We start from the raw sequence: 20,026 nt of genomic DNA, 5'->3' as shown, positions 1-20,026 counted from the left end.
GTCTATAAATAGATGAACAGTACTCCCGTACTGTTCACGCTGACTTGGCATTTGTTTTTGGCGTCACGCTTGTATTCACTACCTTCTCTCAGGACCGAAGGTACATTTGTAATTTAAAATCATTTCTATTTTTCCATGTTAATAAAATAGAAATGATTCTGCGATAATACTCATATTATATTTCATGTTTTATATAAAGTCCTTCGTCATTATCTGTTATGTTTGCGAAGGTATTTCTCTAAAGACCTTCGTCCCAGACTCATTATTTCCCGAAGGGGACATAATGCTTCGAAGGACGAAGGACTTTAACTCTTAACACTTTTTATGTTGCCTTGTTCTTAACTCTTAGCACTTGAGAACAAGTCACCAACATTGGCGCCCACCTCCGGTGAACTCACTTCCACTTCGAGTCTTCGTGAACACCTTCGGAAGCTATAGACCTTCGCTATGGCGCCGAAGAAAGCTTCAGCGGCTGGGGCTGCAGCACTACAACCGCTGGACCACAACCAGGAGACCGTCTCTCTTCGGGAGGCCAGAAGCCAGAAGAGAAAAGCTGTTAGCCCGACGCTTGAGGAAGAAGAGCTAGACCAAGAAATCAGAGAGATGGAGATGCTTCATCAACAAGTGCAGAGGAAGAAGGAGAAGGTGGCCCGCCTAGCTGAGTTGCAAAGGCAAATTGACGAAGCTTCTGAGGAAGTTCGCCATCTCACTCACGATGAGCAGAACAGAAGGCCTCATCAGAAAGACCACCATCAGGAGGGCTTCGTCAACGAAGACGACTGGTATGATAATTTCCATCAGGGAAATTTTGTTTTTGATGATGCTTCTCCTCTGTCTGCTGAGCTGCAGGCTACTCCTTGGCCTCCATCCTATAAGCCACCCCAGCTCCCCATGTTTGACGGCCACTCCGACCCGAAGCAATTCTTGATGAGCTACGAAGCAACAGTGTCTTCGTACGGGGGCAACGCTGCAACCATGGCGAAGTCTTTCGTCATGGCCGTCAGGAATGTTGCTCAGACCTGGTATTCCTCTCTTCGGCCAGGAACAATCACTTCATGGCAGAAGCTGAAGGATATGTTACTGACCAACTTTCAAGGATTTCAAACGAAGCCAGTTACAGCTCAAGCCCTCTTCCAGTGTATTCAGGATCACGAAGAATACCTTCAGGCGTATGTCCGAAGGTTCTTACGATTGAGGGCGCAGGCACCAACGGTGCCCAATGAAATCGTTATCGAAGCCATGATCAAGGGGCTCCGTCCTGGACCTGCAGCTCAATACTTTGCTCGGAAGCCTCCTCAGACCTTGGAGAAATTGCTCCAAAAGATGGATGAGTACGTTCGTGCTGACAATGACTTTCGCCAAAGAAGGGAGGAGGCCTTCAGGTTTTCTGAGATGACCAGGGGCTTCGGAGGAAGATACTACCCGAGGCATGTCCGTTCCATTCACAACACTCAGAATGATGATAAGGGGAGTCAGCAAAACAGGCCGCAGTGCTCCTCACAGGCTTCGGGGCAACAACAAACTTTCTTTCGGCCATCAGCTCCAAGAGGCAGAGGCGCCAGGGGCTTCGGCGGAAGATTCGGAGATCAGCCAAGGAGACTGTTTTGCCTATTCTGTGGAGAGGGCAAGGGCCACACCACTAGGACGTGCCATGTTACAATCCAGAAGCAAAAGGAACTAGCCGAAGCTGCATCTCAACAAGCTCAGTCGAAGCAGGTTATGCATACTGCTTCGTTTCATCCGCCTTATGTCCCACAATACATAGACAACCACCCTGCGGCTTCTGTAGCTTCGGCAAGCCAACCTCAAGCTTCCTGGCAGCAGCTTCCGCCTCCACCTCCATTGCAGCAAGGTCAACAGCCAGAAGGGAGTCAATACGCTCCACAGCAGAGGGACTTCAGAGAACAGTCCGAAGCTCGCACAGTCAACAGCACTGTGCCAGAGTCGAAGCACATTTATTGACATATCCTACCTTTGATAGCAGTCTTTTCTATTCAGTTTTGTTTTCTGTGAAGCAAAAAACATTGATAGTTTCCATGTAATAATTTCGTTGTTTTCACGAGAAAAATTTATTTGATTCACAGGCCTAAGTTGCCGAAGCCTAAAATTTCTTCCGTTACCAAGAAGGACCTTCGGACTAAAATTCCTTCGGAGTAACAAAAAGTCGTTCTAAGGAACGCAGAGTAAGTTTATAAAGTCACAAAAAGTCGTTCCAAAGGGAGCGCAGCGTAAGTTTTCTGCTCAGAAGTCGTTCCTAAAGGAATGCAGAGCCTACAGCGAAAAATCAACGCTGATACCGTCTAAGTAAAAGACGAAGAAGCTCCTAAGGGAGGCTTACAGCGAAAAGTCAACGCTGATACCGTCTAAGTAAAAGACGAAGAAGCTCCTAAGGGAGGCTTACAGCGAAAAGTCAACGCTGATGCCGTCTAAGTGAAAAAAGACGAAGAAGCTCCAAAGACGTTCCTAAGGGAATGCAGAGCTTACGAATATATTTTATGTGTATCTTCGGAACAAATGTCACATGCATAACATAACATCATCACATCATTTTGCATAGCATAAGCATCATACATCATATCGCATTTGGCAAGAGAAGGGGACACTCTCAACCTTCGAAGGGATGCTTTGAAAAAGTGACATTGAAATTGTATAGCTTCGGAATACAGTTTCGGGGAATATTTTCACGAAACATGGGCGAACTTTATCAGATCAATATCAAAGTTGCATAGCTTCGGAAAATAGCCTCGGAAAATGTTTTCACGAGGCATCGATGTCATTCATCAGAATAATTTTGACGAAGGCTATCTTCTTCACGACGCATGAAAAGAAGGGAAGGTGTTTTTTCGCCAAAGGCTCAAAAGTGGTATGTATTTAAAGTTTCATGCATCGTAAAGAATTCAATAATGAAAAGAGACTTGTATATTACATTCAAATGTACAAAGTGTTGCATAGATTACACTTTAAATGTTTTTTCCAAATAGCACCTAATCTTCCCTCAATACTGCTTCGGCGGCTTCATTCAGAAGTTGGTCAACAACCTTGTCCATGATAGTTTCGGCCATTTGATTAATTTCTTCATCCCCTTTTGTGTGGGGGTCGGCAGATCGTCCAACAGTTTCTGAGCGAAGAAAACACTTCTTCAGTACTTTTACAAATCGTGAGCAAAAGTTTAAAATGAAAATTACAACGCAACAAGAACGACTACTTGGTACCTAACTGTCCTTCGGGCTCCCTACTCCTTTCGGCAGCGTCTGCTACTCTTCTAGCATCGTGAATGCCTTTTTCGCTTCTTTCAATGATCTCTCGCGCCATTCCTCGGCCGCCGTCGTTCCAGATATCAGTAAAAAATTTGCCGCCAACCACGCTCGCTTCGGCCGAGGGGTCCTTGATGTCTTCGGTAGATAAGGTAGCTTCGGATTGAGCTAAAAATTTTACATGTTCGCAACCTTTCTTCTCCAGGACGGAAGCAATTCCTCTGGCGCCCGAAAAAGCACATATGTCGCCACGACTGTTCAGAATCTCTTCGAAGGCCTCTGCTTCGTGGCTAATCCATTCCAGCGGACCTTCGGGATTGCCTCGAGAGAAATTCTCTTCGCTGGAAAAGGCGCCTACGCTGGCGAAGCTGGATTTAATTTTATTCACACATTCTACAGATTTGACATAGCATTTCCCTTGAGATGTGCGAAGCTCCTTAACTTTTGATTCCAATTTGTTGACCATAAAATCACTAAGTTCTCGTTTCGTTTCCTCAAGCGAGCGCTCCTCTTTAGCTCTAGCCAGCTGTTTCTGAAGATCTTTAATCTCGCGCTTTTGAGCTTCGGCCTGGGCCTTTGAAGCAGCTTCGTCTTTTTTCACTTTATCTACCAGTGTAAGTAGAATTTTATCTTTTTCCAAAGCTTCGTTTCTCAGTTTGATAACTTCGGAGCGTAAATTATTAAACGCAATTTCATAACTTTCATCTTCGGCGCTCTTTTGCGCTCTTAACGCGTTGCTTAGGACCAGGCCCTATATGCAAAAAGAATTCATATAAGAAAAAAGGAATGCGTTGCGTAAAAAAAGAATAGGGGGTTTTTCTCAAGTGTTTAATTCCCGTACCTTCAGGCTATTGTACGCGAGGCTGTCTGCGAGATCCTCTTTCGTCATGGCACTTAACCCAGCTTCAAGCTTCGGAAAGCCTATGCTTCTCGCCATCTCTCGGCAGACGGATAGCTCTTTGTTATCAGGCAGGCAGTATAAGAAGTCATCTTCATTTGTTCCATTGAATATTACTGCCCCCTTCGGATATTTCAGCTCCTTTGCATAATGGATGGCCTCATGAGTTTCTTCCTCAGATAGCTTTTTTCCCGAAGCATGTCGTATGATGTAATCACACATGCTGGCAGGCGCTTCGGGGATGGCAGTGTCCGTCTCTTCAACTAAAATTGGTTCTGGTATTTTTATCGCTTCGGCTTCCAAAGTTTCTTCCTTGAAGGGCTCTGAAGGCCCAGCTTCAGCTTCAGTTTGTTGTATCGGAGCTTCAGAGGAAGCTTCAGCAATTTCAACACTCTTTTTTGGAGTTGTGCTTGAAGACTTAATTGTCTCCAAGACATCTAGTACATTTACCATTCTTTTCCTTTTTGGGGTCACCATTGGAGCCTTTTGGATTTTTGTTGCTTCAACGTTTATTGCAGGACTTAAAATTTCTGAGGTTTTTTCCTTAGTCACATTTTTCGCTTCTTCCATTTCTTCTGTCGATGGTGCTTCGGCCATCTCTGCAATTTCTGGCAATAAGAGTGGCCGTTCACCTTCAGCGGCCGAAGGGGTTCCTCCAGTATACTCAGGCACCGAAGCTGGTTCAATATGGCGTGGTCGGTGTGTGAAGATCTTCAGCCTTTTTCCTTTTGGTTCTGGCTCGCTAGGAGCGGTTTCAGCTTCTTCTTTTTCAGAGGTTATGTTTTTCCTTTTTTGCCTTCGGATGGGATAACAATAATCAGGGTAGAAGAACCCGATTGCATCAAACACTCGGTTCAGTCTCTTCTTTTTTCGGCCTCCGAAGGCTGCTGATAGTGCAGTATTTTCAGCCTTCGAGAATGCCCCAAGTAATTCATCACTTAATGTTTCAATGCTTTTCAGCCAGTCATCATCAGGTTCAATAAATTTATCTGCATATTTGAATGTGTATTTTAATCTGACTAGTCCGCCTTCGTCGGACTCTTTGATGGTTTCTTTCGGCATTTCCCACTTTTCTGCAAGTGGCCATACCCTGAAGGCAATGTGTTCCTGGACCAAGTCCCTTGTCCCAATGAAGGAGCAGACTGCGCCGAAGGCTCTTTGGCATTCTTCGGCTGCTTCATCCATTTCAACCTTCGGCCTTCGAAGCCCGAAGCGTTGCCAAATTGGGTACATAATGATACTTTTGACATTATTTTGCGCTGTTAGATCATTTTTCACATAAAACCATTCAGACATCCAGGCTCCGGGCCACCTCTTCCGAAAGGTTGGCACAGGGTAGCTTGACCCGGAGCGGGCGCCGAAGCTGTAGCACCCAAAGTTGTTGTGGTATTGCTCCTTTCCCCAGGGCTTCGTCTCGTACAATAACTCGTGTATGTTGCAGAAGCTTTTAGCGTTTGGTTCCAAACCTTGGCTTCTCGCAGCCCAGACAAAAATCCCCATTCTTATAATAGCTTCGGGAGTGAGTTGATGAAGGTAGATTTGGAATGTTTTCAGTACCTCAATAACAAAATTGCTCAGGGGGAATCGAAGCCCAGCCTTGAGGAGGCTTCGGAAAATCACAACTTCATCCTCTTCAGGGGTGGGAGAAGTCTTTTCCCCGGCGTCAGCTCTCACAATAGATATGTCTCGGAAGTATCGCCCCCTCATATTATCAATGTGACTCTGCTTGATGGTTGTTTTCCCAAAAACTGAGTGACTTGGTCGCCACGGTCGATCTTCGGCCTCTTCCCCATCACTTTCCACATCATAGCTGTCGCTGTCATCAGTATCTTCGGACAAACCTTCAAGAATCTCCTTCGTGATTTTCTCTGTATTAGTCTCTGCCATCGCTATCAGGAACCCCAGATTCTTCTCCTCCTCGAGACTCAGCTTCGTCTCAGCAGGGATCTTCTTGTCTTCAGACATCTTCGGAAACACTAAAAATTTGTTCCCAGGGCCGAAGCTTCGAAATCAAAAAAGACCAGCAAATCTCAATGAGCAAGAGCTAAAAATTTTTAGTGGGCCGAAGCAAAAGGCAAGCGTGTGTACCAAATGAATTCACGATGTGTTCTTATTTATACGCCTAGGGCGTTGAAAGTTAAAAGGCCCCGCTTGTCAGTGAATGTTGCTATTCTAGCAAAGGGAAGGTGTTTTTTCGGACCTTCGGCTTAAGGCCTTCGTCCATATCGCAATCTGAATTTATTAGTTACAAATTAATATTGCGAGGGGCTACTGTTGGGGGCCTTCGTCCTCCGAAGGTCCTCAAAAACATAATTTGACAATGTTTTCCGAGTGGATTATGTGAACAGGTATTTTCGGATCCAGAATTATGAATATGGAGCACAGCCAGGACGAAGCCTGAACCAGACGAAGGTCGAGTGTAGCCGAAGCTGTGCGCAGGAAAGCTTCGGCGCGATGGCAGAAGGGGGAACCGACTTAAAGATGAAAAGACTTCGGGGTCCTCAATAGATTTTCATAAACCGTTAACAAATGTAATGGGCATGGATGTAATTTTACGTGGGCTGCGTCCCGCGTCTATAAATAGATGAACAGTACTCCCGTACTGTTCACGCTGACTTGGCATTTGTTTTTGGCGTCACGCTTGTATTCACTACCTTCTCTCAGGACCGAAGGTACATTTGTAATTTAAAATCATTTCTATTTTTCCATGTTAATAAAATAGAAATGATTCTGCGATAATACTCATATTATATTTCATGTTTTATATAAAGTCCTTCGTCATTATCCGTTATGTTTGCGAAGGTATTTCTCTAAAGACCTTCGTCCCAGACTCATTATTTCCCGAAGGGGACATAATGCTTCGAAGGACGAAGGACTTTAACTCTTAACACTTTTTATGTTGCCTTGTTCTTAACTCTTAGCACTTGAGAACAAGTCACCAACACAATGCATATTGACTTTCCCGACCAATACATTCATCAATTTCCTTAAAAAAATTGGCATAATTTTGTACGAGGGAAAAAATTCCAACTGATGTCTAATGGAATGTTTCCATGTATGTTGGTAAAAGACTGACAACAAAAAAGTGAACCTAAAGTCCTAAATGTTGTTTTTGTCAGGCATATAGCTATACAAGTGGAACAATCTGACACTGACCAGTGTATCTGAAGCAAATCAATGTAATCTATAGACAAGCGTTTAAGACTCATTTCAATACTTACTTTGATATTGGCAGCATCAACACGAACTACTTTTGCATTGTCTCGAAGAAATGTAGACCGCTCTGAATAACCGGCAACTTTGGTGGCCAAAATTATCTAAAATCCAAAGGAAAAAAACAAGACACGTCTTACAGTCAGACATTAAACATAACATCACATAGTGTAAAACTTGGGGATTGTGCATTAAAAGAACTGATAGGTAGCACGGTATTATTACTTATTAGTAAAAGTTATGCTTCTAAACTCTGGCATCAATTTGAAGGACGAAAGCACGATGTCAGCATGATGTTAACTCCCATGGTGGAAACTCCAACCAAAGTTTACAGTCACAGTAAAGATAAAGTTTTCACTTGGCACTTTAGATCCCACAATTTTACACTGATGGCATTGTAGACCAAATTTCTAGTAGAAGAATCAGAAAGAGAGATCAATGTCACATAAGTTGAAATGCATGACATACACCTGGACAAACTTGATGAAATATTAGCTGCAGACTTGCTTGAGATCGATATCTTAGTCATATGAAGTTCCTGATAGTTATTCAGGGGGAAAAAATATCTGTATGAAGGTGGGAAACTCATTGGATGCAATATGCATATACTGCTCAGAGGATAACATTACAAGCTTCGATGTCACTTCAGCTGTTCAGATGGCACTTAGATCAGCGCCTCAATAACTTGAACAACTGCCAAGAATGTTGATTACAGTTAACATTAGTAAGGACAGCAACACCAGCACTTTTTGAAAACGGTTTCTGGAATACTGGAGGATATTGCAATAGAACTGAACCATTGGGAGAAGAGCAATGATAAGAACAGGGCAATAAGAAATGCAGGAAGCTAGCAGAGCAGAAAGCATAGAAGGAAAGCAGCCACATGGGATGGATGAATATAGAGATTTTAGATACAACCAAAGCTATGTCCATGAGACCTGATGCACACTCGGGGATCCATTGGACTCTCCGTGCTTAAAAATATGAGTGAGACTTTCAAAATCGGGCTCGTGCTTAAGAAATATGAGTAAGACTTCCAAAATCAGGCAGGTCTGTGGAAAGAATTAATCAAGTCAAGCCTTTCCCCATAAATCTAGAAGGCTACTTCGAAAATCAAGTCAAGCCTTTCCCCATAAATCTAGAAGGCTAATTCGAATCCGCGACCTGGTAACTCAGTGAGACAGCTCTTACCATTGCAGCAAGCCTGAAATAATGATGTACATTGGCTGGTCAAATTAGCTTAAGCCTTTTCCTAATTAAAGGTCCCAAAAGGTTTCTTATGTTAAAATTGATCCTTTAGTTTTCTCTCTTTTGCAGAAGTTTGAGTAACTTAATAATTAGAAAATGTTACCATATGTTCGAAAAGAAGAAAAAATGTCTACTTTTATTTTGTTAAAGCACATAATTATATAGGATAAACTCAATGCAGGTCCCAACACATTCTAAGTTCTTAATATAATTTGCATTAGCCATGGCTATGTCCATGCACTGTGCTACAAAAGATATATAGGTTAAACTCAATGCAGGTCGCAACACATTCTAAGTTTGTGTCGACAGCCTAGTTTCAGTTTTGTACCAGCAGTCTAGATTCAGTTTTGTACCATCTCTTCATCTACGAACTGACAATAGTAACCAGGCCCCAACACATTCAAATTTGATGTAACTTTCTATACATTTATTACATTTTGGTTCAAATTTGAATGAGGTTATATTCAATTCACATATAACAGAGTCAACAGAAAGTTCATACAATCATAATCATGTGTTGAATGAGGTTATATTCAATTCACATATAGATTGCAGGAGCAGGGCAGTATCATTTATGGCGCTTACCGAATATGGACGCCGCCTGTGACATGACTGGGTTCGGCCTGCGGACGTTCCCGTACCACCAACCGCTTGCATCCATGGTGTCCTGCTCGGGCGCGAGAAGATCTTTGGTTAATGAAATCACAAGTGTAGCGAACTCTATACAAACTGGCGGACGAAGTGCTATATCGTCCATGGCTGCCGAGCATCCTCTTGTCCATGGCCGCCGCCGCTACGGATCCAGCACCTGCACCGAGCGGTGGGGGCCGCGCTGCGCCTGCTCGCGCCGGGGGCCGGTGGGGCAGCGCGCCGCCACCGGGGCTGAGGCCGGGGGCCGTGTCCTGGAGAGGACAGAGAGGTGAGTCGGAGAGATGGTGACCTTCGACCGGTGCCTCGCCGACGCGCAGCGCCGCTTCCCGGGCGTCCGCCGGTACCAGCTCGGCGACATTGCCGCACACCTTCACTCGGAGCTCAGCGCGTCCGTCCCGCTGGTCCGGCGCTGGGTGCCCTCGCCGTCGCCCCGCGTCTGAGTCGACGCCGCGCTCCGCGCCGCTGGGCTAGAGGACGAGGCAGAGCTCTCGCGACTCCAGTTCCGGGAGTTTGCCGTCGAGCTGTTCAGGGAGGCCGTGCTGGCCGGAGCCGCGAACCTCCTCTGCGCCCCCGCAGCCGCGGCCGGGATCGTCGGGATAAGCATGGTGGCTCGAGCCGCTCCCCCGGTGGTCGGGAGGATCGTCGCCGTCTGCGCCGCTAGCGTGGCCACCGCGACGAGCGCGTTAGGCTTTCGCTCGTCGTCGTTTCACGCACGAGGGGGAGGAAGGTGCCGACGGTGTGGGGCTTGAGGTGGTCCAATACGGCGGCTAGGGTTTCGGGCGCTGGCGGCGGGATCTGGGCCGAGGAGGAGGCATGCGCGTAGAGGGAGCTTGGCGGGTATCGGGCGGGCGGGGAAGGAGGCGTGGATGATGGAGACGAGATCCGGATTTGGCGGCGGACGGTGGTGTGGGCGCTGCGGATGGAGCGGTCGGGTGGCAGAGACTACGTGATTGACGGAGCGCGGACGAGAGGTGTCGGAGGCAGAACAGGATGGTGTGCACGCCTACACTACAGGCATATAGAGTAGTAGAGATTGCACTATATGCCTACAACTATATTCGTCCTCCCTTTTTAGTGCTACCAAAGCGGCTTAGTGGTGGAGAGAGCGACGGGTATCTTTTGCTATCGCAGTTTGCAGCGAAGTACGCTCCAGCGTCTGGCCTTTCCTCCCTTATCGTCTGTGACTTGTTCTCTGCGTGTTAGATATCATGCAGACAACGGTGTGATCAGTTGCCGACTGGGCACTGTCCTTGTATGGACGGCTTAGACCTTCTCTGTTTAAACTGAAAGGTTGCAAAACCGTGTTGTTTATGTACTTAACGCGACAAATAAAAAGAAGTAACAAACATCCTTTGCTGCCCAAGACATGCATGTGCTATCTATATCTATACTATAGATAAAACACCAGTTGCAACAGTCATCTCGCGTTATCTTTTTACAAATAACCATTCACAATTATTTCAAATTAATCCGCTGCACGACTATAGATGGCCAAACAGCGGCCCGACACTGGCCAGACGCCCGTGGGCCACAACTTTGGCCTAGGCACGTCATGCTGGCCTGCTAACTGTGTCGGGCCAGCCGTTAGGTGGGTTCGAACTCATGCCCTGATGGAAGAAGGGTGGGAGACACAGGATAAAGCTGTCTAACCAATATAACATCATGCTGAGACGTCGACTCATTTGATTAAATCAACGTAAAATGTTAAGGAGGTGGGGTTTGAACCCATGCCCTGATGGAAGAAGGGAGGGAGACACAGGGTAAAGCTATCTAACCAGTAGAACATCGTGCTGAAATGTTTTTAATATTGAATATAAATTATATATATATGTATATACGTTTTTTGTAAAATAAAAAATATATAATCGTGTCGAGTCGGACCAGCACTACGGGCCGAGGCTACAACCCAAGCATGACACAACGTTCTTGGCTCTTGTAAGTATTAGGTCATTTTTGAGACCACATTAGCGCAATGGACTCCATGGTGTTTGAAGTTGCTGAATTGGATGGAGCAACAATGATTTGTCATACTAACAATAAAATGGAAAGTTATTTGTTGGTTTTAAATGTTAGTAATTGTTACGAAGTAGCATAATTTATATGGAGCGCATCCAGTTTTCATTGATGCTTGACTTTAGCAATCACTCCATATTTTGATATATCTTTTTTATAAGTTTGAATTCATGTGACTTATTTTAGAAACTTGAACTCACAAATTTTCTCTTATTTGGTCTCTGTATGGTGGAATTATATCATTTTATAATATATGTTCGTTCAGTCAGTCGTTGTGAAACCTCTTCTAATCGCTCACTTTATTGGCCGTGTTGTATCAATACATATTGGATGGAGTAAATAATAACATCAGTTAGCCAAATCAAAAAATATTATACAGAGAGCGGATACAATAAATAAAAAACCTTAAAAATTTTTGGTGGATAATTTACATGGGTATTGTTGTAAGCCGTCGCAACGCACGATCAACACACTAGTATGTATATAAATGTATGTTGCTGCTCGCATTAATCTGGTCCCGCGTTATAGTTCAGCCCATGAGGCACCTCTTTCATCTCAGATTTGCACTTTAGTGATATATAAACGGCTTTTGTTGAATGCACTATATGATTTCACAAGATCATGTATATACATGACTGTGTATATATGACTGGTCGGGCGCTTTAATTTTCTAGTACTTAACTACTTATAACAAAAGATCACAGCAACCTTGTTGGTAGAAGGGTGACTTATTTATTTACGTTCACAAGGAGGTTACTGTTTCGATCCCTGTTGGTGTTCGCGTCTCCCTTATTTCTTTTGCGCTGGGCCGCATGTCGTTTAGGCTAATGTGGACGGGTAAGCTGTGGGCCGTGCCGTCGTCGGACGAGTTACGAGTGGGCCGCTTACCGGGTTGTCGGCACGAGAACTCCCAGCCGACAACAGTCACGTAAGTCCGCCCTCATAAGGGCTTATTCGGTTTCTAGAGGATTGGAGGGGATTGAAGATGATTAAATCCCCTCCTATTCTAAATTGAATAGGAGAAAATTTAATCCTCTTTAATCCCCTTAAACCACTAGTAACCGAACATGGCCTAAAAAGGGGAGCAGTCCACCCGCCGTAATCTCCAAAGTCCAAACGCTGCCCCCACCCTCTCGGCCTCCGCCACCGCCGCGGTCCTTCCCTCCCCTGCCCACCGAGGTTTGACCTCGATTAAGACTCACCTCCTGATCAGATTATTAGACTTTATTTGATTGGATTAGATTAAGACTCACCTCCTGATCAGATTACTAGACTTTATTTGATTGTATCGGTTCGCTTAATTCCTTGCAGTAGATTTGAGGATCTCCAGCTTTTTGAGGACAATCCAGTTTTCGTCGAAGTTCAAAATGACGGTGGTGGAGGCGGGGGAAGTGTTGAACTTGAAGGTGGGCGAGAACCCTCTACTGGAGGATGAGGCCAAGACGGGGTACGTCTCGCCCGACGACCAAGACGGGGAGACCGCCAGCGAAAAACCCAGCGGCGCGCCCCAGCTGAAGAAGGGCCCCTGGAGTCCCGATGAAGATAAGCTTCTCAAAAATTATGTCGAGGCACACGGCGAGGGGAAATGGAACAAGGTGCAGCGCAACTCCGGGCTCAATCGCTGTGGCAAGAGCTGCCGCCTCCGCTGGACCAACCACCTCAGGCCCGATCTCAAGAAAGGGTCTTTCGACAATGAGGAGATCGACAAGATTTTGAAGTTTTACCTCAAGTGGGGCCCCAAGTGGGCCAAGATAGCCTCGCGAGTAAGTGCTGCGCTTGCCGTTCTCCTGCAGTTTCGTGCTTACTTCCTACATGCTTCTTGGGTGTAGTGGGAATGTGCTCCCTGCATCCTGGAACTGATCTGCTATGCGAATCCATCTCATAGAATTATGTTGATTTCCCCAAATATTGCTTGTATTTGCCACATACTAAAATATTCAGACAACAGACATGCTAGACGTAGAAATTTACGCTTCTCTCCTTTTGCATGTTCCAGTTGGTTCAATGTGCTCAAAAGATCACTCGTTATGTTTGTATTACAGATTTTTTTTCTGGAATCGAACTGCACATCAAATATATTGAGAAGGGGAAAAAAGAGGTCCAAAATGAACCAGTTACAAGAAAACCTCCTTACGGAGGCCAGAATTTAGAGTACAGGAAAAAAACACACGCACACACATAGCAAAGAACTCTACAGACACCTTAGCACTAGCTAGGCCTAAAGCTCCGCCACACAGCTAGAGCAGGAGCTCATCTATCCGAAGGAAAGACAAAGCTTTTTTATCTCTGTTAGAGACCAAAGGACAACTTCCTCCCTTGCTGCCCGAAGGGCCACAACCAGACTCGGACTGCAACCATCAAACACACACATGTTCCTATGCTTCCAGATAATCCAGGCTGCTAAAGTAACTAAAGAGTTGAAGTCTTTCCTTGCTGCCTCAATCACTCTAGAGCTGCTACTCATCCACCATGTCTCGAAGGAATGGTCTTCCTGTTGAGGACAGAGACCTTGCTACTTGCTAGCATCCAAGCTTCAAGAGCTCAAACCAGAATTGTTTGGGAAAGAAGCACCCAACAAGCAAATGATTGATTGATTAAGCATCTTGATCACACAACAAGCACCGCTCCAGATGGTCGAGACCTCGCTTGGCGAGTCGATCAGCTGTCCAACATCTGTCGTGCTCAACTAACCAAATAAAAAAATTTGCACTTTCTAGGGGCCCAGGACTTCCATACCCTTTCAGCCTGTCCAAACTCTACTGCTCCTTGAAAGAGAGCCCTATAAGCTGAACCTGTAGAAAAGGAACCTAATGCAGCAAACTTCCAGAAATGTTGGTCTTGTACCCCGGGCTGCAGCACCTTGCATTCTAAAGCTTCACAGAGGTCAAGAAACTCAGCAATAACTCTTATTGGAAAGCGCACCTCTCAAACCTGTCATCCATTGAAAACCTGGGAGAGCATCTTGGACCGTTAAGGAATCAATCAGACGTCTAGGGACCAACCCTAACAACGCAGGTGCAAAGTCTTGGATACAAGTGCCATTCAACCAACGATCTTTCCAAACAAGGGTGTTAGAACCATCCCCAAGCTGTGTCACAACTGCCACTCCCACAAGAGATTGCACTTGCACCTCCGGGCACACACGAATGGGGATAGAAGACCATGGTCTGCAATGATCAGTTTTTGTAACCAAGGCCATTGTGCTTGTAAAGCCCAGCTAAGATTCCAGAGGTCACTGATCCCAAGACCACCCAAATCTTTGGGCCTAGTAACCTTCGACCAAGCTAGAAGACAATGACCTACGTTGGCTTCCTTCCTTCCTCTCCAAAGGAACCCCTTTCGTAACTTGTCAATCGCCTTAATGGCCCAAGCTAGGAGATCTAACGCCAAAGAAGCATAAATCATTTTTGCTTTCATCACAAACTGCACATATGTAGCTCTTCCAGCCTTTGTCATCAACTCTGCCTTCCAAACGGGCAGATGACTAGCCACCCGATCCACTATAGTTTGAAAATGCGCCCTTGAAAGCTTTCGCACCGAGAGTGGTAGCCCAAGATTCTTACATGGGAACTCCGAGATGGGGCAAGGGAGTAGATTCCGCACACAATTCAAGTCCTCATCACCACAACGAATAGGATATACACTACTGTTTTGTACATTTGTCTTTAAGCTTGAGGTCCTACCACCCTACCGCCCTACCAAACAGCCTGATGATATCCAGGACCAGATTAATATCAAAAGCAACAGGCCTTAGAAACATAACGACGTCATCAGCATACAAAGAAATCCTGTGCTGGAGAGATCGTGACGATAGGGGTCGCAGCAACCCCTCCAACGAAGCTCTCTGAATTTTTGAGTTCAGCGTGTCCATGACAAGAATAAAGAGCCCCTTAGATGTCTGATGCCCTCATCTGGCAACCCATTTATGAGAATTTTCGTCGAAGAGGTTGTCAACAACCCACTAATTATGTCACACCAGATCTGACCAAAACCCAGTTTCCTCAAAACTTGGAGAAGGAAGGCCCAAGAGACAGAGTCGAACGCCTTGGAAATGTCTAATTTGAAGAGGATACGGGTCTCTCGCTGTTGGTGCAGGAATCTGGCCGTCTGTTGAACTAGCATGAAGTTGTCAAGTATGAACCGTTTTTTTATGAAGACAGTCTGATTGGGGGGAGACCATAAACTGTAGCCGACTTTCCAACCTATTAGCTAACAACTTGGTCACAATCTTGGCAAAGCTATGCACACGACTGATAGGACAAAAATCCTTGACATGGGAAGCATTCTGCACTTTTGGCAGCAAAGCAATGTAGGCTGAATTAAGAAAACCCATGTTCCTAAACTTTCGGGCCCAAACACAAGATAATGCTGCCAAAAGGTCTGCCTTAATGATGGGCCAACAAGCTTTACTGAACCTACCAGTGAATCCATCAGGACCAGGGGATTTGTCAGACAGGAGGGTTTTGATTGTTTCCAATACTTCATTATCTGAAAAAGGAGCATCCAAGCATTCAAATCATATGGGACTCCAAGCGGATCAAGGTCCACTGTAACCTCTCTGCCTTCAGCAGAACCAAGCAACCCCTCATAAAATTCAAAAAAGCAGCAACCTTATCCTCATGAGCAGTCAGGAGGCATCCCTCCCCATCAATGAAAGCTGATATAATTTTTTTTTCTCTTTCTAAATCTTGCTTGGGCATGAAATAAGGAGGTATTAGCATCTCCATCTTTTAGCCACGCAATTCTTGATCTCAACAGTGCCATAGTCCTTGAAAGAGAAGATAAGGCTAGAGAATGTTTCTTGAGAGAATTCCTGAGCCAAACTTCAGCAGGGGATAAAACACGAATATCTTGAGCCAACTCCAAATGGTGTAAAAGATATCTTGCCATTTCAAGCTGAATTCTAACATCCTCAATTTTCTTCTCATTCCAGCTCTGCAAACATCTCGATGTTGTTGTCAATTTTTTTGAAAAGGTGATGAGAGGACATCGGCCAGCTGGGACAGATTCCCAGGCCTGAGACACCACCTCATGGAAACCCTCCATCTTGGTCCAAAAGGCCTTAAAGTGAAATCTCCCCTTTCCTCTATTAAAGTCATGAAGCCCAAACAACAGTGGACAGTGGTCGGAGTCGCTGGAAGCAGAACTCTGTAACAAACAATCAGGGAAACGGTCCTCCCAAGAGGCAGAGCAGAAAACCCTGTCCAACTTCAAAAACTCGACCTGCGAGGGGTAAGACAGCCCCCGGGCATTGAATTAAGAAGAAGACCTTCTCACACAGGTCGAGAAAACCCCCGAACCTCTGCCCCACCCATACACAACGGCATCGAAGCCCATGTGAGAACGACCACGACCGGGGCTGAGCCTTAGACCTATGCTTTGGCATGGGACAGACGAGGGGATTTTTTTAACCACAGCCTGAAATTCGCTCCCACGGGGAGTCGAACCCAGGACACAAGGGTAGGGTTGTCCGGACCATTCGACCAAGTGAATTTGCGACCAACGAGAGGAACCTCCTTAAGAACCATATCATCAGCCCATTTTCTTAACCTCCCCATCATGGCACGGTCTAGATTGGGATTATTCTTATCTTCCTCATTCAAGATGAGATTGAAATTGCCAGAACAAGCCAAGGCCCACTGCAGTGAGCCCGAACATCTCGCAGCGATTGCAAAAACTGATTTTTTTTCCTGGTTTCCTTGAGGCCCGTAAACACAGGTCAGTCACCATGGGTGACCATTCTCCGGACAGAATTCCACCGAGACTCTATGATTGTCCACTTGGCCATTACCCCGAAAACCCACATGACTCTTCCAAGACACCAGGATCCCTCCACTAGCACCAGCAGAGGGCCGAAACAAAAAATTGCAAAAGTCTGGCCCCAAAGTCCTCATAACGCAAAATCTAGACACATTCATCATCAGGTAGTTAACATGTACTTTTCACTTGATGCTGATAATCGTCTTTCCTGTTTGACACTAAAAAAAATGTCCATGAGCGTTCTCATGGTCCTTGTGGTTTAGTGCACTGAGGTGACAGACTTAAGGTCACCATACCTGGCTTTGGGGAATGATGACACCGTGTAACCGTGTTTGAGGTGTCCATCACACATTGGGGATATGTGTGGACCACAAAGATCTTGGGTCTGTTCTACCCACCACCTCATGAACAAAATAAGATCTAGATGAGGGTAAGAAAATTGGTTCAAAAATAGTTAAGAACAAGAACTAGCCAAACCCTGCACAAATGCTGCTTCTCTGCAGTTGTTCCAAAATGGCCATGATGATGTATATGGAAGGGGAACTGTTGATGGTGCATGTATGGTAGTAGATGTTGAATTTTATAGTTCAACGTGGATAATAGTCACTTTATATAAATATTCCATGGCTAGTAGATGTTGAATTTTGATGCTACTTTTGACTGTTCTGAATTCTGATTTCATCTGTGTTGTTTCTATTACTTGTCTTTTGAAGGCATTTCTTGTTAAAATATTTTTTTAACCTTCACTCACAATATTTTTTCCTTAAATCTGGAAATCATTTTTACTAATTGAATTTGGTATTGCTGGACATTAACGTATTGTGTTTATTTCAGTTGCCTGGTCGCACAGATAATGAAATAAAAAACTTTTGGAATACCAGAATAAAGAAGACTGAGAAACAGGGTTTGCCTATCTATCCGGAACATGTGCTTTCTCAGGTTAAGCAACCGCAACAAGACATGAACTGTGAAACTCCTGGATTGTCACATGGCAAGAAACGGATAAGAGAGATTGAGATTCATGATCTTATGGATGTCAAAATCTTATTTCAGCACCTTGACTATCATAAGGATCTAGTGGTTCCAACAAAACCTTTGAAACGCCGTGCATCTATTGGTAGTCTGAAAATTTCTGGTGAGACTAAGGAAACCTATTGTTCCACTGATTTGAACTATGTATTGGCAAGGAGTGAGTCGGTGCCTACTGGTAGTGCCATTGCCAGTGGTTATCCAGTCGAGCTCCCTTCAGTCCAAAGTTCCAGCTCTACCCTAAGTAATGACTGGTTGCTTCAATGTGTTTCGGCTTCTGTCGAACAACAGATTCATAGCTCCATTCAATCTACAGAAACCATTTCATCGCAAACCACTGGCCTGCTCCCCACAATGTCTGAAATATCTTTTGAAACACTGATTCCAATGGTATACCCTATGATTCATTCTTTTGGCTACTCTGAACATGAAAGCTCTCCGAATACTGATATTCAAGCTGCAAACTTATCTTTAGGTAAGTGTGCATAAATGCCCTTCTATCATCACAATCCCTTTAATTTGCTAAGGCTTACTTTTGTTTGATTATAGGTTCAGATGATGTTAGCCAGTATTATCAAGTTGCTAGTTTTTTTGATCCTGGGGTCCCTGATACAGAGCTAGGGGCAAGTTTCTTCAATGACACACCACCAGAAACAAGTTTTTTGAACCAACAGAAGCAAGTATCTTGAATGGTACACCACCAGAAGCAAGTATCTTGAATGATATAGCACTAGAAGCAAGTTTCTTGAATGGTACACAACTAGAAGCAAGTTTCTTGAATGGTACACAACTAGAAGCAAGTTTCTTGAATGATAATTCGAAGGACCATTCACATCTTTACTGTCAGGAGCCTAAGCCTGATTGATGGAGGCCAATGGTTTGATCTGTGTCGCAAGCCCAGGTCCGTGAGCAGCAGTTCTCCGTTGCACAATCAGGGTCAGTGCGACAACCATGATTAGATACTCTTGTCTTCCTAGCATTTTGTTAAGGTCACAGAGCCTTGTGTTGTTTCAGGCAGTTTGTGTATAAAGACATACCTTGAGTGCTTGAACTTCATATTCATTTATTTTGATGTGCTGCGACCATCTGAACTGAAATTTCGTTCTTTGATGTGATGTGATTTATCGGGACATAATCACTGCCTCACCAGCTGCCCTTTCCGGCTTTCCGTGCTCTTTAATTGCTACTAGGACATTGGGGCGTGGTTTCAGGTTGGTCAAGCAACTACCCAGACAAGCACTACAGCAGCAGCGGCTGTTGCTTATCAGTCTAGGGCATCTGGGCAGGGCAAGTGCCTGGTTCTCAGATTGGAGGCACTGGTTTTCAGGGTGGACATTGACAGAACTAGATATATCAACTCTCAACATTGTTTTATGACCCACCTTTGCTACTATTGCTTTATTTCCCTTCATTCTTTATGCATTCTTTGTGATGTTTAATTAAAAGGGGTTGGCCTAGGAGTAAGTCCGTTCCCCCCCTTGACTTTATGTGATATCCTGACCTCAGTTGATGGTAATATCCTAGTCCAAGGCTTAATAAAATTAATCGATATATTAACAAGGTGTATCTTTTTTCAGAAGCCTATCTCGAAAGAATATCTAGGTTAAGCGTGCTTGGTCTAGAGCAATCTTGGAATGGATGACCGATCGAATAATCTTTTCGGGTGCGTAACTCGTGTTGGTCTGGGGGATGGTCTATGGTCCTAGAGGGCTGCCAGGAGTAAGTAGCGCTGGTCCGGTAGTGAACAGGGTGTTACAAATGATATCAGAGCTAACCCTCGTGGTTTCACGGCGCGTGTTTAGGCTAAAGGTTTGGTTATATGGTGCATGACACATGTGAGCCCGAAGTGGTCATATAATTTTGCATATGATGACACTAGACACATAGACATGGCCAAGAGGGGTAATTCATGGTTTGGGGTTGCCTCGTCGGTATTATAAGAGGGATGAATTGTGATATC

The 20,026-nt window shown here is 44.9% G+C and overlaps 1 protein-coding gene and 1 pseudogene across 2 annotated transcripts; both read left to right on the top strand.

The window, feature by feature from the left end:
- The first annotated feature begins 9,545 nt into the window (after positions 1-9,545).
- Positions 9,546-10,013, top strand: LOC103640088 (uncharacterized; annotated as a pseudogene).
- Positions 10,014-12,362: 2,349 nt separating this feature from the next.
- On the top strand, positions 12,363-19,201 carry LOC103638691 (transcription factor MYB3R-2). 2 transcript variants are annotated; one of them, XM_008661531.4, is made up of 4 exons: positions 12,363-12,456; positions 12,589-13,040; positions 17,872-18,541; positions 18,616-19,196. In XM_008661531.4, exons 2-4 carry the CDS (start codon positions 12,645-12,647, stop codon positions 18,753-18,755), a joined length of 1,206 nt encoding a protein of 401 aa, XP_008659753.1. In that variant the 5' UTR covers positions 12,363-12,456; positions 12,589-12,644; the 3' UTR covers positions 18,756-19,196. The 2 variants fall into 2 exon arrangements, with proteins under 2 accessions (XP_008659753.1, XP_035818502.1); XM_035962609.1 differs by having other exon boundaries at positions 12,366-12,456; positions 12,592-13,040; positions 18,616-19,201.
- The last annotated feature ends 825 nt before the right edge of the window (positions 19,202-20,026 follow it).

Source organism: Zea mays, chromosome 9 (assembly GCF_902167145.1).
Source record: "Zea mays cultivar B73 chromosome 9, Zm-B73-REFERENCE-NAM-5.0, whole genome shotgun sequence".
Taxonomy (NCBI): domain Eukaryota; kingdom Viridiplantae; phylum Streptophyta; class Magnoliopsida; order Poales; family Poaceae; genus Zea; species Zea mays.
The sequence above is the reverse complement of the archived record's forward strand: the minus strand, read 5'-3'. Positions and strand labels throughout refer to the sequence as shown.